The 17,986-nt window shown below is 41.7% G+C and overlaps 1 protein-coding gene across 1 annotated transcript in view; it reads right to left on the bottom strand.

The window, feature by feature from the left end:
* Positions 1-3,324: 3,324 nt before the first annotated feature.
* The window catches only part of IFIH1 (interferon induced with helicase C domain 1), a 45,082-nt gene continuing 30,420 nt past the window's right edge, over positions 3,325-17,986 (bottom strand). Inside the window, exons 8-16 of the mRNA XM_058191662.1 lie at positions 16,316-16,432; positions 14,841-14,964; positions 14,239-14,469; positions 12,899-13,155; positions 10,859-11,008; positions 7,901-8,062; positions 6,907-7,097; positions 4,305-4,398; positions 3,325-4,122 (exon numbers count right to left, since the gene is read on the bottom strand). Of these exons, the coding sequence (XP_058047645.1) occupies positions 3,937-4,122; positions 4,305-4,398; positions 6,907-7,097; positions 7,901-8,062; positions 10,859-11,008; positions 12,899-13,155; positions 14,239-14,469; positions 14,841-14,964; positions 16,316-16,432 (1,512 nt within the window). The 3' untranslated portion in view covers positions 3,325-3,936. The remainder of the gene's footprint in view (positions 4,123-4,304; positions 4,399-6,906; positions 7,098-7,900; positions 8,063-10,858; positions 11,009-12,898; positions 13,156-14,238; positions 14,470-14,840; positions 14,965-16,315; positions 16,433-17,986) is intronic.

Raw genomic sequence — 17,986 nt, 5'->3', positions numbered from 1 at the left:
TGGGCCAGTCCTGGAGGCTGGGGAAGGCCAGGATGAAGGCTCTGCATCAGAGGCAGAGGTGGGACCAGGGCCATCAGGGGATGATGTGTGGACTCCAGAACCTCCAGAGGCTGACAGTAGTGAGGCAGAGGAACAGGAGGAGCCTGTTCTTAATGCACGCATGAGAAGAGCTGCTAGACGGCAAGAGCAGCTAAAGCAAAGAGGACGACTCGGGAGTAAGGCCAAGAGATGACTAATCCCTCCCATAAGGCTTAAAAGACCAGCAACAGTGTTTGGAATCTTTGCCGGAAAACAACGTTGATAACTTTGCATTTGTTTCATATCAGTGTCTTCTGAACTTTTGCCAAGAAAGACCTTTGGCAGTTTTCCTAATTGGACCAAGGTTGGTGATAGGACTGAGGAATTGTGTTGGGAGAAATTTGCTTTAATTTAGTTGGACTATGCTGAAAATGAAGTAATTCTCAGCTGTTTTAATAAAGTTTGTCTGTTTTTACACTGACTGAGTTTCCTATTACCTACTTGGGCCTGGGTCACAACAATACCTTTGCTTCAACATGTCCCAAAGGTTTGCTTCTTATCCCTTCAGAAAGTCCAGTTGCCTCTTGAAAAAGCACCTTTGGGATAACCATGACCTAGATGACTGAGAATCTACATAGACGCTTTGCTGCAACAGTTGCACTTATTACTAGTATGCTTCTGGATTACTGTTTGTCACTTTTAAAACCTTGCCTCTTCCAGGACCTAGGTATCTATGGGATTACCTACTCTTAACCATCTTTCCATTAAGATCTGAGAGAGGATTCTCTCTGGAGCCTAACCCTTAGGAAGTGGCATCTGCAGGGATCTCGAACCCAATCCTCAGTCATGCCTCCACCCCTTCTGTGGAACGGCACCTCCCCTGATATCAGACAGGCCAGCAAGTCATCCAGCTTTCTACACGCCCATTAAAGTTTGGCTTTTTCAATGGTTGTTTAAGGCCAGATTAGCTGTATTTTTGTTCCTTCATGGTGGGTGAATATCTTTTATCTATGGGTTATGCCTCTGTTTGGGAAATGTATCTTGATATTGTTATATACTGCTTTAATTATGTGATTAATTGTTGGACTGTTGGGTGGTCAAGATGAGTTATGATTAGAATGGCATAGAAACCAAATAAATATTGTTGTCTTCCTAGAAGATGAATCTAAGTATAGAGATGATAACAAGCTGTCCAGAAGCAATAATGGATAAAGACTCTTAATTACAGAATGACTCTGATAAGGGTAGAGAACAGAGTTCCTTTCATCGTGGAAGAGCTGGTGCATACAAATGCCTGCTATTGTTTGTGCAGTATACAAATGGAATATATATATATATATATATATATATCTTGGTAACTGTAATACAACATTAAAAAAAACAATAAACAATTCCTTTAACTGCAAAGAAGGAATTGTGAAGTATACAGTAACTCCACTACCCCGATTATAGAGAAACGAAACACACTAATCAAGAAATAATTCTGGAAAAGATATATTTCAATTAAGTGAGCTGAAAGCAATAGCAATAGCACTTAGATTTATATACCACTTCATAGTGCCTTACAGCCCTCTCTAAGTGATTTACAGAGTCAAGCATATTGCCCCCGACAATCTGGGTCCTCATTTTACCCACCTCGGAAGGATGGAAGGCTGAGTCAACCTTGAGCCCATTCAGGATCGAACTGCTGCATTCTAATCACTGCGCCACCGCAGCTCCTGGATTAGACTATAGTCCTAGACCAGGGCTGTCAAACTCCCAGCCCATGGGCTGGATGTGTCACGCACTGGCCACACCCACGCCTGGTTTAGCAAAGGGCAAAAAAGTCCAAATACGTCACGTTACACCGCCATGACGACGGTGAGTTTGACACTCCTGTCCTAGACAAAGGACTATATAGTTAGCTAGTCTTTAAAAAAGAAGTAGCAAAAAGAAACTTCTGAGTGTCATAAGCTTCATCAGCTAGACTGTGGAATGCTTCAGATCCGAAAAAGTGCTTCCCAGCCCAAAGTAAAAGAAATGTACTATAGAAACAGCTACATCTTAAAGCAACAACTGCATCTTTTCCCAGGATGATATAACAACTATCTGCAGCTGCCAGAAAAGACAATATTTCCACACACACACCCAATATGTTCTCAAGCCAAAGACTTTTTGGCCTTTGGATCCAAGGCTTTCCACAACTCTATTCATCAGTATTTGCCTGGTGAATGGGTTAGCGCTACAAAAACAAATCAGTAAATAAAAACCACATCAGAGAATAAACAGCAGAGAAAACACAGAGGCAGCAATATTTTTTTGAATTCTTTATAAAAAAGGCAAATGTGGAAGCATCATAAATTTTTATCAGGATCCACAAACATGTCAAACACTTGTATTTTCAACTCACTTCTTTATAAGCGTTAAGAATGATTTTACTTATTGCATTAGATATTAACTGTAGTCATTTTATTCATGTAAAATAGTCATCTAGGAGGAGCAAGGAAATGGGATGGAGCTAAACCCAAAGAGAACCAAAGGCTCCTTTAACAATTTTTCTTTTCATTTAGCATAGAAATTAAACTTCAAACTGCTGAATACTTAAAATAATGAAACATCTAGGTAAAACACAAATATATTATAATATGATCCATAGTCCAGAATAGAAGACAGTCTTTTACATAAATTTGATCCAAAACAGGTATAGGAATTGTATTTTATAATTCTGTTAAGAATTTTCCTAAAGTTACAGGTGGTCCTTGACTTACAACAGTTTTATTTAGTGATCATTCAAAGTTACAACAGTACTGAAAAATATGACTTATGACTGTTTTTCACTGTTACAACCTTTGCAGCATCTTCACGATGCTTTGATCGAAATTCAGATGCTGGGCAGCTGGTTCATATTGATGACCGTTGCTGTGTCTCAAGGTCATGTGATCACCTTTTGCGATTTTCTCACAAGCAAAGTCAATGGAGAAGCCAGATTCACTTAACAACCGGGTTACTAACTTAACAACTGCAGTGATTCCCTTAACTGTGGCAAGAAAGGTCATAAAATGGGGCAAAACTCATTGAACAAATGTTTCCCTTAACAATAGAAATGTTGGGTTCCATTGTGGCCATACGTTGAGGACTATCTGTACGTAGTCCTCAACTTACAACCACAATTGAGCCCAAAATTTTATGTTGCTAAGTGAGAAATTTGTTAACTGAATTTTACCCCATTTTATGACCTTTCTTGCCACAATTGTTAAGTGAATCACTGTTGTTAAATTAGTAACGTGGTTATTAAGTGAATCTGGCTTCCCCATTGACTTTGCTTGTCAGAAGGTCACAAAAGATGATCAATGACCCGGGGACACTGCAACCATCATAAATATGAAGTTACCAAGCATCCAAATATAAATCACATGACCATGGTCATATGTGTGAAAAATGGTCATGTCACCATAATTCAGTGCCGTTGTAACTTCGAACGGTCACTAAATGAACTGTTGTAAGTGGAGGACCGCCTGTGTTAGCTGCACATTAAGTAACGAAAGAATTGGCAATGAAATAAAACGCTAATTTTATTTTAAAACATTTTAAAACATTTTCCCGATCTTTTATGCAGTTTAATAAAATAATTCTATATTAGCATGGCTTTTTTGTCCACTGCAGAAAATCCCATCAAAATAAAAAGTAAACTCTCACACCGAATCATTTTACATCCTGGTTAGAGATGTAGATGTAGGAACTACTTTTTTCTTTTCACACAGTGACTTAGATCTGAACTGTCTCTCTTCAGAAATACAGAACCCTGAATGATACAGAAAAAATGGAAAGTTTTTGCACATTATCTGCGGACATTCAGGCATAAGAAAAAGGTTTGTTTGAACTTGTCTTTGGAAACCTGAAGGCAGAAAAAGTTCCCATCTGTCTTTAGAGTTGGCCTTCTTAATCTTCTTCGCTAGAAATATAATGATCTGCATAACTGAAAGCTGGAAAATTAATGGCTAGTTCTCTCCATTGTTTGTATATTTTCTTTGTGGTGGATTTCTTATCTTTGAAATACACCACAAAATTTTTTATTTTTAAGCAAGGAAGATCTAGACCTTTGTATACCATCATAGTTCCCCAAATCTGGAAAAAAAGTGAGAAAATCGTATTAGCAATATACCAATACAAGAATCTGATGTTGCTGAACTCCCATTCCCAGCGATCATCAAAGGGAGAGTCTTTAGGAGACGTGGCTCAGCAGTATTTGGAGAATCCAACCCAAAACTAACCCAAAGATACTCAAATTAATCAATTCTGACACTTACCTGGCCACAATTTCTACAGATAATGTCCCCATTTGTTTGATAATCTGCTTGTTTTGCTTGCAGTGTCTTATTTTCCCTTACAATATAAAGGTCCCTGAAGTGAAAAAATGGAACAATTTACTTTTCAAAAGAAAGACGTTGTAACTAATTTTTCATATAAACAGGAAGGAGTTCATCTCACCAGATAAGCATCACTGACACTTCCTGTAGATTCAACTCTTTCTGCTGGATGAGTCACCAAGGCCAAAAATCCTCACCCTTTTGCTAGTGTGGTATTTAGCTTTGTGGTTGAGTTAGTTAGTTAGTTAGTGATTTTGTTTGTTTGTTTGTTTGTCTGTTTGTCAATCGTATTTAAGATAACAGGTAAAAGTATAAACATAATTTGGATACATGAAAATAATAAGTAAAAGGAATATTAGGACAGGGACGATAGGCACGCAGGTGCACTTATGCGCGCCCCTTACAGACCTCTTAGGAATGGGGTGAGGTGAACAGTAAACAGATTAAGTTTAAAGTTTTGGGGGTTTGGGGAAGAAACTATAGAGTCAGGTAGTGCATTCCAGGTATTGACCACTCTGTTGCTGAAATCACATTTTGTGCAATCGAGTTTGGAGCAGTTTACCTTGAGTTTGTATCTATTATTTGCTCGTGTATTGTTGTGGTTGAAGCTGAAGTAGTCATTGACAGGTAGGACATTGTGGCAGATAATTTTATGTACTATGCTTAGGTCAGACTGAAGTCAGCATAGTTCTAAATTGTCTAAGCCCAAAATTTGAAATCTGGTGGCATAAGCTATTTTATTGCAGGTAGAGGAATGGAGGATTCCTCTCATAAAAAGTTCACTAGTCAGATGTAGGTATAAAAGGGAGCTATGAAAAAAAAATGAACTGGTTTAGGGGGCAATGATGTTCAATACCGGCTACATTTCCTAAGTCAAAGCACTAGATTACAACACGAGTCTGCATCTATAGTACTTGTGTTTGGAATATCTACTGCTACCAATCTGCTTTGGATTCTGTGGTTGGTATCTCTGCCTACTCAAAGTAGGCAGTATGACTAGTAGATCAAAGAGAATTTATACTCTTGTTTCACAAATTAATAGTCGATCAAGGATTACATAAGCAGACTAAGATGTGCTTATTTCCGGTTAAACTATTGGTATTCAGTAAGGGATTTACCCGAAGACCAGTGGTGAAATTCAAGTTTTTTTACTACCAGTTCTGTGGGCATGGCTTGGTGGGAGTGGTGGGGCTTCGTGGGCGTGGAAGGGGAAGGATACTGCAAAATCTCCATTTCCACCCCACTCCAGGGGAAGGATACTGCAAAATCCCCATTCCCTCCCCACTCTGGGACCAGCCATGGGTGGTATTTGCCGGTTCTCCGAACTACTCAAAATTTACACTACTGGTTCTCCAGAACCTGTCAGAACCTGCTGGATTTCACCCCTGCCATAGACCCCTGCTACTCTTGGTTTTCCCTGCCTTGATGGCTGGATTCCCCCACCCCATTACTTCTTTATTGGCTGGACTTTTGAACAGCATTACAAGAATGTTGTAATGCTCTGTGATCCCACAGAGTGGGCCTGCTCCGGGTGCCATCAGCCAAACAGTGTCGGCTGGTGGCCCCCAGGAGGAGAGCCTTCTCTGTGGCAGCACCGACCCTATGGAATGAGTTACCTCCAGGGCTGCGTCAACTTCCTGACCTCCGAACCTTCAAACGGGAATTTTGACGGGCGGGACTAGCCTAAGTATTTTAATTTAATTTTAACATAATTTTAACTAAATTTTAATGTATTAATCTATTTATAATTTTAAATTTTAAGGGTTTATATCGGGTTTGACCGTTTTAGTCAATCTGGCCTGTTAAATATTTCGTTTTAAATGTATTTTAAATCTGGGATTTATGTGTATTTATGGGTTTTAAATAAGGCTGTACACCGCCCTGAGTCCTTCGGGAGAAGGGCGGTATAAAAATTTAATAAATAAATAAATAAATAAATAAATAAATAAAATGTTGTTCTGGGCTGTCAGAAAAAGGGTGCATATTGCGTACATTGCCAAATCATTAAGCCAAATCAAACTAGAGGGGTAACTTCAGAGCAAGATTACAGCTTCCATTTTTATTGGCATCAATGAGAGATTAGCTCGAAAAAGAACTCTAAGCAGGGCAATCAGTGGATTAGCAATTACTGCGACCACTGTACTGATTCAATCAATGGAACCAGTGGAACAGCCTGCCTTCAAAAGTGGTGGGTGCTCCGTCCCTGGAGGCTTTTAAGAAGAGACTGGACAGCCATTTATCTGAAATGGTATGGGGTCTCCTGCTTGAGCAGGGGGTTGGACTAGAATAGTGGTCCCCAACCTTTCTGGCTCCACAGACTGGCAGCAATGGTGGTGGTGGTGGTGGTGAAGATGGTTTCGTGCATGCAGCCTAGCTCCTGTGCATGTACAAATGTAGTTTCACATGGTTGCCCGACTGGGGTTAGAGACTCCTGGACTAGAAGATTTCTATGGTCCCTTCCAAGTCTGATGTTCTATGTTTAATCAGAACAAAATTATCCTGATGGTAACACAAACACATACACACACAGAGGTGGACTTACGCAAATTCCTTTTTAACATTGACATGATGACTATCTAAAATAACTTGAATATCGTCTCCTGAGCATTTTGGATCTTTGCAGTTTTTGCAGTGGAACATGATCAGGGAGGGGTTCTCCTTGTATTGTTTAAACTGTATTTTCTTTGCCTTCATTTTCATCTCCATGCAGCTTTGCAGTTGAAGCTCTTTGATCTAGGCAAAGGAATGAACAGAACCTGGAAATAACTCCCAACTAAAATTTCATATCAGCCAGGAAAATTCATGTTGGATTATTTTAAAATTTGGAATAATTAAAAAAAAAAATTTCCTTTTTCATGCCTTAAAGTAATGGCCTAAATACTGAATTGCAATATTGATCATACTTGTTTAATGACCCTAACTGGGCCATTAAGTGAAGCAGTGGCTAAATGGGAAAATCATATGACTGTAAGTGTGCTTTCCAGCCAAGAAGAGACAAGGACTACTTAGTTTCACATCTTTGGCTTTTAATTTTTTTGCCTCCTAACCACTTCCTTATCTTTTGGAATGCTCAAGTGTCTACTTACTGTCTTGTACACATGAAAAACAATGCAATCATGCCACCCCCAATCAGCTGTTGCCAGAGATGAATTTTAGCAACAGGTTCCTTGGTTGTGAGCTCTGTGCCTTGCTTTTTTGTTTTGCTTTTTTTTTCTGCCTCTTAAACTCTGTTTCAGAAAAAAGGTTTTTCTGCCTCTGAAAGCCTCCAAAACAGAACTTCAGAAAAAAAGCCTCTGAAGCTCTGTTTGGGAGCTTCTTTTCTGAAGCTCTGTTTGGGGGTTTCTTTTCTGAAGCTTCTTTCAGCCTCTGAAACCTCCGTTTGAGAAGCTGGGTGGGGCTATATTTGGAATATAAGATGCACCCAGATTTTCACCCTCTTTTTTTAGGGGAAAAAAATACAGTAATAGCAAGCAAAAAAAGAAGAAGAGAGAATTATTTTCAGAACCAAAATGGTCACACCATGTTGTGGGCCTTACCTTATACAAATACTTTTCACGTGGCATCTTTTGGACACGCTTAATTGCTCGATGCATCATTTTCTCACGAAACATATTAACATTTTCACGTTCAGCAGCTCCTGATCCATCTGAAGCTACAAGCACATAAACGCTTTCTTCCGCTCGAGCTCTTCCCCGAGCCTGGAAGAAATGCAAGACTAAAATAAAATACTAGGAACTCACATTTAGGAGTTAGGTTGTGTTTCCCTCCTTCTCTGAATGAGTTAAAGAGCTTTGCTGGAATATGAATCCTGATTTCAATATATGTCATGTACTTTCAGAAACTAGCAACCCATCAAGACAACAGAAAATGTCTTCCAGTAGTTGGAACATAGAATCTTAATTAATTAAATTTAGTTACTGTTGCTAATAAAATTTGAGGAGCGGTCTAGTGGTGAAGACTTTAGCCTCCCACTCAGAAGGTTGAGAGTTCAGTCCTAGGTAGCGGCAGACATTTCTCTCTTAAGGTGCTAAGAGAAAATATCTACTGCGAAGTCCGTGTGGCATCAGGAAGGGAATCCAGCCAGTATATGTTCAGCTCTATCCACTTGCCTTGACTCTATCCAAACCCTACAGGGTTGTAAAAAAGAGCAGGTTTTTTTTACTGTTGCCAATACAATTCTATTTTAAAATTTATTTAAATATCAGTTGAAATATGGGGTAGAAGCAGGGGTGAAATGTTCCCGGTTCAGACTGGATTGGCCGATCCGGTAGCGATGGCCACGAGTGGTTCGGAAAACCAGCAGCAAAAATCCCTGGGCCCCCTGCCCATGCCCACCCAGTCGCCCGGTTACCTGCTTGCCGCTTCTTTCCGGCTTGCTCACTTTTCCCGCCCGAATGGTAGGAATAGGTTGTAAAAAATGATTTTAAAAGGTAAAAAAAAAAGGCTCTGACGAATGCGGCTCAGCTGTGATCGTCAGAGCCTTTTTTTAATTTTTAAAAGCATTTTTTACCACCTATTCGCCCAAACAGGCTTGGCTTGGTGGGTGAGGCACCGTGTATCGGTGGTTCTCCTCCTATCTCTCCGACCGGTCGCAGACGGTGTTGACCGGGGGGCAGAGGTCGACCGCGAGGTGCCTCACCTGCTGTTCAACATCTACATGAAGCCATTGGGTGAGATCATCAGTGGCTTCGGGGTGAGATACCAGCAGTACGCTGATGACACCCAGCTGTACTTTTCCACCCCGGGCCACCCCAATGAAGTTGTTGAAGTGCTGTCCCGGTGCTTGGAAGCCGTACGGGTCTGGATGGGGAGAAACAGGCTCAAGCTTAATCCCTCCAAGACGGAGTGGCTGTGGATGCCGGCATCCCAATTCAGCCAGCTGCTGCCGCAGCTGACTGTTGGAGGCGAGTTATTGGCCCCAAAGAATAGGGTGCGCAACTTAGGTGTCCTCCTGGATGAACGGCTGTCGTTTGAAGATCATTTGACAGCCGTCTCCAGGAGGGCCTTCCACCAGGTTCGCCTGGTTCGGCAGTTGCGCCCCTTCCTTGATCGGGATGCCTTGTGCACAGTCACTCATGCGCTCGTTACCTCTCGCTTGGATTATTGTAATGCTCTCTACATGGGGCTCCCCTTGAAGTGCACTCGGAGGCTTCAGTTAGTCCAGAATGCAGCTGCGCGGGTGATAGAGGGAGCTACACGTAGCTCCCACGTAACACCGCTCCTGCGCAGACTGCACTGGCTACCTGTGGCCTTTCGAGTGCACTTTAAGGTGTTGGTTACGACCTTTAAAGCGCTCCATGGCTTAGGGCCTGGGTACTTACGGGACCGCCTGCTGTTACCACATGCCTCCCACCGACCCGTACGCTCTCACAGAGAGGGACTTCTCAGGGTGCCGTCCGCCAAACAATGTCGGCTGGCGCCCCCCAGGGGAAGGGCCTTCTCTGTGGGGGCTCCCACACTCTGGAACGAGCTTCCCCCGGGTTTACGCCAAATACCTGACCTTCGGACATTCCGTCGCGAACTGAAGACACATCTTTTCATTCGCGCGGGGCTGGCTTGAATTGAATTTTATTAATTTTAAATTTTTATTAATTAATTTAAATGGGGTTTTTAGTTTATGTTATATTTTAACTTCTCAGGCTAATTTTTAAAATAAGTTTTTTAATTTGCATTTTAAACTGTATATTGTATTATCTGTTTTATTTTTGCCTGTACACCGCCCTGAGTCCTTCGGGAGAAGGGCGGAATAAAAATCAAATAAATAATTATAATAAAATAATAAAATAATAAAAAAAACAGATCGTTAAAAAATGCTTTAAAAAAGTAAAAAAAAGGCTCCGACGGTCGCGTGCCACAGCTGATCACACACACCCCTGCACACGCTGTTCTACTTATCTTCCTTCCCATGCCTCCTTTTGGCGTGCACTGCACATGCGTGCGCGCACTTCACATGTGGTGTGTAGTGCACACCGCACATGTTTGCGCACAGCACACATTTGGTGCACACAGCGCATGCGCAGCCATCAAACCGGTTCAGATATCACCACTGGGCAGAAGGAGAATTCAGATAAAAGTTGACTTTGTATATAATATACAAATGGATGAAGACTATTGCTTAACACAATGTAAGCCACCCTGAGTCTTCGGAGAAGGGCGGGATATAAATTCAAATAAAAAAATATATATATAATGGAGGGAGAGAGTTGCTTGTTTCTCCTGTGCCATACTAATGTCTGTCCCTCAACTTTATTTGTCCCAGTTACAAAAATATACAGGTTCACATATCTTCATGGGATACACAGCTTAAGCCCCAATATATTATATCTGGGCACTTGAGATAAGCACCCTGCCTTATTGATAGAATGACATTTTAAATGCTTTTTACGCTGCTGCTGAGAGCCATTTCGGTGTTGTGATTAAAGCAGAAGATGGTAATCCGATTATCTGATAAACCTACAGGTGAAAAAGCAATAATGGGATAGCCGGAACGTTACCTGCATCATCGCTATTTCATTGGTAACAAGACCATAGCGTATAACAATGTTGCACTGTGAGATATCCAGGCCTTCCTCTGCTACGGTAGTAGCAATTAGTAGGTTGATTTTGCCAGTGCGGAACTTTTGAATGATATCTTTTTGTTCATTCTGTAGAAATATGTTGTTTTTACATTCATATAAGGAATGACAGCACGACAAACGTCTCTTACAAATTATCATGAAGCATTTGTTCTCAATCTCAAATGTTACAAACTATGTTTTGAATTAAAGCAAGAAAAAAAGCAACTAAAAAAACCTTATATGTATAAAGCTGCCACAGGTTTGTACCATAAGCAGGAAGAAGAAATTCCTAGCACCGATGATGTTACCTAGTTCAGTAATGAAACGTCTACAAGAAAACCAGCAAGCACAGAGAGCACCAAGGGCTCCTCATAATAAATTCAGTTCATTTAGAGGTGGTATTTCTAACATATCCAGATCAATGGTGGGTTTCAAATTTTTTTACTACAGGTTCTGTGGGCGTGGCTTGGTGGGCGTGGCATGGGAAGGATACTGTAAAATCTCCATCCCCTCCCCACTCCAGGTGAAGGTTACTGTAAAATCCCCATTTCCTCCCGATCAACTGGGACTCGGGAGGCAGAGAATAGATGGGGATGGGGCCAGTCAGAATTTTTACTACCGGTTCTCCGAACTACTCAAAATTTCCACTACCAGTTCTCCAGAACTGGTCAGAACCTGCTGAAACCCACCTCTGATCCAGATTACCCAAATACAGTAGAGTTGTAGTTCTGACAAATATAAATTCTATCTGACTACCTCGGTCTACATCAATGGGCTGTTACAGCCATAACACTTCTTAGTTTCTGGAAGTCAACACTTTAGCATTTTAGCAAGAAAATGTCAATCACAGAAACATATGTAATATTCACATATAGCATTTGGTATGATTATTAATAAATAACACTCTACTTCTGAAATTGGATAGGAAAAGTGTGTGTGTGGGGGGGGGACGGACACTGTAGGTCAGGGCTGTCAAACTCCCGGCCCATGGGCCGGATGCGTCATGCGCTGGGCATGCCCAGTTTAGCAAAAAAGTCCTGATATGTCACATGACACTGTTGTGATGACATGAGTTTTGACACCCCTGCTGTAGGTCATATGAAGGTTCTGGCAAGCCACCCATATTTCATGTTTGACATCTCATAGCTATTGGCTGTGCTAGGTTTGGCATGGTTCGGTGTGCCACACTTTGGCATCTTTTACATAAAAGGGCAGTGCACGCCCTTGTTCTCACAGAGCCATGGGGGTTTCAGAAATGTCTTCAGAAGAACCACTGGGAAAACGGTTTTATAATGTTTTCCCTGGCGCTATGAAGCAGATTGTTTCTTGCTGCTTAGAACTCTTGGGGGGGGGAGACGGGAACGGGGGGCGCTAGCAGTGAGCTGGTGCACCCAGCTCCACTCATGCAAGAGAGAAGCCTTTGGGGCGTGGTTTTGTACTCCTTCACGCTTCTCCATACCAAACGTTTTTAAAAAGGGATGGAAGGCCCAAAGCAGCGGGAAATCATTTGTGCATTTGCAAAAGCTTTTGCCATGGAGAAGAGAAGTCTTTAGGGGTGCAGTCTTGTGCTCCTTCAGAGTCACTGAGACTGCCTGATGCTCCGAAAGTGGATCCAGGTGTCCTGCGTAGATAGCCTTGGTGAGTCAACAAAGCTGAGCAGGGCATACTTGTCTCACTCGGACTGTGCTCTCACTGCCTTGCTTTTGGAGCATCAGGAGCAGGGGGCTTGGCAGCCCAGCTGGCGGGGGAAAAGGGGAACCGGGTTGTGAGAGCAGTGGGCCAGCATGCATGAGCACAACTCCATTCACACAAGAGGCCTTTGGAGTGCCGCTCACATGAGTGGCGCTACACACTAGCCTGCCTCTCACATAGTCCAGTTCCTAATAGGCCACAGTCTGGTAAGGAGCTGTGATAGGGGGTTGGGGACCCCTGCCCTATACAATTGAAAAGTAAAGAAAATCTGGAAATAAACTTTACCTGAGTCATATGCTGAAATTCACTATTATGTCCTGTACCAATGAGGTAGTGAGCCTTCACTCCAACTTCTTCAAATTTGGGATTATCATTAATCCACCGATAGATAGCAAAGGCACTTTGACGAGTTTTTGAGAAAATAATTCCTCTCGGTTCATTGCTCTTTGTGAATTGTTGCATTAAAGTTGCGCGCAACTTTGTTAGTTTTTCATTTTCATATTCTAGTTTTTCAGCTAACTCTTCCAGCTCTCTTTGTTTGTCTTTAGGAACAAATGTAAATGAATAAAATATTTATGTAATTATGTTTTAAAAGAATTAAGAGGACGTTATTATGAGCCATGCTGGCTGAAACTGATTGTAGTCCAAAATATCTGAAAGCATTAGCAGATCATGTTCAAAAAGACATTTGTGGCTGCTTGCAAGCTAAGACAGATGATGGGATTGAGTGGGCGGGTGGTTGCCTGTCAGGCCAGATCGCCTGCCTCCCCCCGCCCCTTTATCTTTACCTGTTGCATGGAGGGCTGGGCTGGTGGTCACATTGCTCAAACTCACCTGCGCTGTGCGGGCTGTGCAGCCCCAGAGAGTGCTGGCCAAGAGGCCGGCGGGCTGTGGCAACTACTGAACACCACCACCCCCCGCACGCTTGCCATGACCCCCAAGGGTTGACAATCTTAACTGGGGCTTATTTTTGTGTAGAGCTTATATTATGAGCATCTTGAAAAATCATTATTTTCTAGTTGGGTCTTATTTTCAGAGAAACACAGTAGAAGGCAGAAACTACAGGAGATAGGCAAGGTCTCAAATAACAAGGCCCTATGCCATGTTAGAGCTTTATAGGTAATAACCAGGGACTTGAATTGCATCTGGAAGCATAATGGGAACTGATATAATTTACACAACAGGCTCTGTTGTCTGGATGTGTCCACAGCAAATAATAGTAGTACAGATTTACCTACAAGTAAACTATGGGGAACTTAATCCTTAGGTCCCTACCTGCTTGCACTGGGAGCAAATGGTTTATACTTATGATTAAATTAGGCTAATAGTCTTGAGAATAAGAAAGCAGCTTGCCTAAATCTCTATCCACAGAACATCCTAAATTACTCCTCCCTGAGTTTCAGCTGAAATAGAAGTTGAGAAAATTGGGAAGTTTATATCCCAATTTTTAATGAAAACCAGAAATTTTATAATCCTGAATGAAAAATCCATGTGAAATGTGATTATGGTAAGCCACTTGTTACAGAGCAGCCTTATTTAATGATCCAATTGCAAGAAATTTTGGTTCTCATTTTAATAGTGTACATCGAAGTGTAGACAGGAAGTCCCAGATGGCTCATGCTTACCATAAAATAACTCTATAAGACTTGTATCGGTTTCATCTAGTTGTGAGGCTATGAGTTCATCTTCCTTATCTTCATCCATTGCCATCTTTCTGCTCCTTTCTTCCTCATAAAAGTTCTTCAGATGGTTATAGGCATCAATCATTCGGGTAGTATCATTAATCAGCAAGGCATCGTTGTATTTCTTCAAGTGTTCTGCACATACCCGCTCTTTGCGAGTCCCTTCCTTGGCAGCTAAAAAAAAAAGAACAAGCATTGAGAAAACAAGCAAGCAAAGATCTAGGAAAACTCTGGCCATCTAGTTTAACAAGGTCTTATAACCAGTGGTGGGATTCAAATTTTTTTTACTACCGGTTCTGTGGGCGTAGCTTGTTGCCGTGGTGTGGCTTTGTGGGCGTGGCAGGGGAAGGATACTGCAAAATCCCCATTCCCTCCCGATCAGCTGGGACTCAGGACGCAGAGAATGGAGGAGGGCCAGTCAGAGGTAGTATTTACCGGTTCTCCGAACTACTCAAAATTTCCACTACCGGTTCTCCAGAACTGGTCAGAATATGCTGAAACCCACCTCTGATTATAATCAAGTAGTAATCCAATGTAAACATTACCTTTCTTTTCTTCCTGAATTACCCACTGTTCATAGGCCTGTGATCCAAAATCAACGTTTGGACTGAATTGGCCATAGCTTTGAATCTCAGTCATAATATTGACAAGTTTCTCTCTAAATGGATCCTAAAATGTAAAGCATGTCATTAGTGAACAATCACAGGATTAGAAGGGCTCTTTATTTATTTATTTATTAAATTTATATGCTGCCCATCTCGCTGTCCCAAGTGACTCTGGGATACTCAGCAGCTTGGAAAACTAGTCTAACATCCCACCCCACCCCACCCCAGCAGAAATCCTCACACCATCCTTTTACATCTAACTTTTTTCAGAAAAACCTCCAGATAAATAGATAAAGGTAAAGGTTCCCCTCGCACATACATGCTAGTCGTTGCCGACTCTAGGGGACGGTGCTCCTCTCCGTTTCAAAGCCGAAGAGCCAGCGCTGTCCGAAGACGTCTCCGTGGTCATGTGGCCGACATGACTCAACGCCAAAGGCGCACGGAACGCTGTTACCTTCCCACCAAAGGTGGTCCCTATTTTTTCTACTTGCATTTTTACGTGCTTTCGAAACTGCTAGGTTGGCAGAAGCTGGGACAAGTAATGGGAGTTCACCCCGTTACACGGCAGTACTAGGGATTCGAACCGCTGAGCTGCCGAATTTTTGATTGACAAGCTTAGCCCCTGAGCCACCATGTCCCTTTTAGATAAATAGATAGTCAACCAAAATCACAGTAAATCTTTTTTTAATTTATTATTGAGGAAAATACTAGAAACATTGCATCACAGCAGTCTCCCCAACCTTAACTAGTTGTGTGGGGCAACAGTCTCCAGTCTCAAGAGTCAAATATGACCTTTAAACAATATGAATATGGTCAGACACAAGAAGCTGGAGGAAGGAAATGACCCAATAGGATATTTTCTTGTGAATAATGTGGGAGTTTAAATTTTTTAAAAAATTTATTTGTATCCTACCTTTATTATTTTTACAATAGCAATAGCTTTTAAACTTACATACCGCTCCATAGTGCTTTAAAGCTGAGTACCCCAATTTGCTTTGCAGACTGCGGGGGGGAAGGGTGTAGTTCTGTGTGAGCAACTAGAAACCCCTGTTTTACAGCACTATGCAGTTTATAGAGTCAGATCTTCGGATCAAACTCCCGGCAGTGGGCAGAGTCAGCCTGCAATATTGCATTCTAACCACTGTGCCATCACAGCTCCAGGAGGACCATTTACTCCTATCTTCCTATGTGCAATCTGTCACATGTGTTTTTCTTTTTAATGGGCTATGGGTGCAAAAAGAACCAAGCTGGAATCTTCCTTGAGATGCTAGTTCTTCCCATGAAGAAAAAGAGAACTTTCTTTTCTGAAAGAGGAAGCTAACATCTGTAGGTGTCTCTCTTTTTTTTTTCCAAATAAGGAGCCATACACGATGCTGTAGTTACACGACCACATAAAGGACAAGAGAAATCCACACCTTCTTTTTGACATCTGCAATCTCAAACTTCTTAATAGGTTCTTTTGCTTGCTGTTGCAGTTGCACAATGTGCTCTTGAACAGTCACAATCTCATCTGCATCCAGGTTGGCACATATCTAGAGGAGGGAAAGCGATTTAAGTTATAGGATGGGTAGGTCTGTGCGGCGCTCTGGAAACAACTGGCGCTACAACCTTAAAGGTGAGTTCTCATTGCCTACCGGTCGGAAGCATTTGAGAAGCCTCCCTTGAGCATCTTTTTGTTTTTTGAGAGGGATGAATTTTAGGCAGGTTAACCTAGACCAGGGGTCAGCAACTTTAAACACTCAAAAAGCCACAAAGTTCCTAACCAGAAGCCCCCCATTCAATTCTGGTGCCGATCGAAGTCCGGTTCCCCCACCATAGAGTCTCCTCCTAGCACGGAGTCCATTTTCCTCTACCTGTCCTAACCAAAAGCCCTATCAATTGTAGAGCTGACCAGCGACAGGGAGTTACAGCGGATGGATGAAAGAGCCACATCTGGCTCCAGAGCCGCGGGTTGCCAACCCCTGGCCTAGACAGTAACATCTCCTGCAGCAGTCCACCCAAAGGATCATCCTGACTATTGTGAATGGCTTTGCTCTAGTTCTACTTTGCCTCTCAAGTAGACTCCAGATAGTGCTGCTTGGAGACAATCATGCCTCAAAATTGCAACCTATCATGAAGTGTCCCCCGAAAGAAGGTCGTTAAGATTTAGAGCTGGCTATTATGAAGTGCAGTTAGAAATGTCAGACTTCCTTGTTCTTGCTATATTTTGGAGAGAAGATATGCAAGTATGCACTTTGGGAGTCTTGATGGATCTGTATCTCTCTCTTTGTTGCCAGACAGAAGGAACATCTAGATTGCGCACCATATACAGTGTTATCTCTGGCTGAAAAGCCAGTTGCATTCCTTTCTGAAAGAAAATGATGGTGAAAGATGGAAGATAGAAAAGAAACGTCTTTGGATATTACAGAATTACAAAGTTGGAAGGGACCTTGGAGGACATCTAGTCCAACCCCCAGCTCAGGCAGGAAACCCTAAATCATTTTAGACAAGCGGTTTCCAACTTCTTCTTAAAAATTTCCAGTGTTGCAGCACAGCTTATATTCTGCGATAAGACTTTTAACCCACCAAACAACAACATTTGCCTAACCAAGGTCCTTCGGAAATACTCAATATGTAACATGAAAAAAAAAGTTAAAATACAGATAGAAATAAGAAGGGAATAATAGTATGTGTGTGTATGTATATATGTATATGTGTATATGTATATATGTATGTATGTATGTGTGTGTATATATATATATATATATATATATATATATATATATATATATATATATATATATATATATATATATGTTTTCTGAGGTTTTCACGGGTGTTTGTATATAGGTCTTTGGTTGTTGGTTTTCTCCGTGTAATTGGAAATGTCTTGGCAACGTTTGACGAAGTCTCATTAGTCATCTTCAGGCTTCAGCCCGCTGGGAGCAATGTGAAAAAGGAAGAAACAGCTGCGATCACACATTGCTCCCAGAAGCACGCGAAGCTGAAGCCTGAAGATGACGAATGAGACTCGTCAAACGTCGCCAAGACATTTCCAATTTTACACGGGAGAAAACCAACAATAAAGACATATATATATATATATA

The sequence above is a fragment of the Ahaetulla prasina genome, chromosome 1, assembly GCF_028640845.1.
Source record: "Ahaetulla prasina isolate Xishuangbanna chromosome 1, ASM2864084v1, whole genome shotgun sequence".
Classification (NCBI taxonomy): Eukaryota; Metazoa; Chordata; class Lepidosauria; order Squamata; family Colubridae; genus Ahaetulla; species Ahaetulla prasina.
This window is presented reverse-complemented; position numbering and strand designations above follow the sequence as displayed.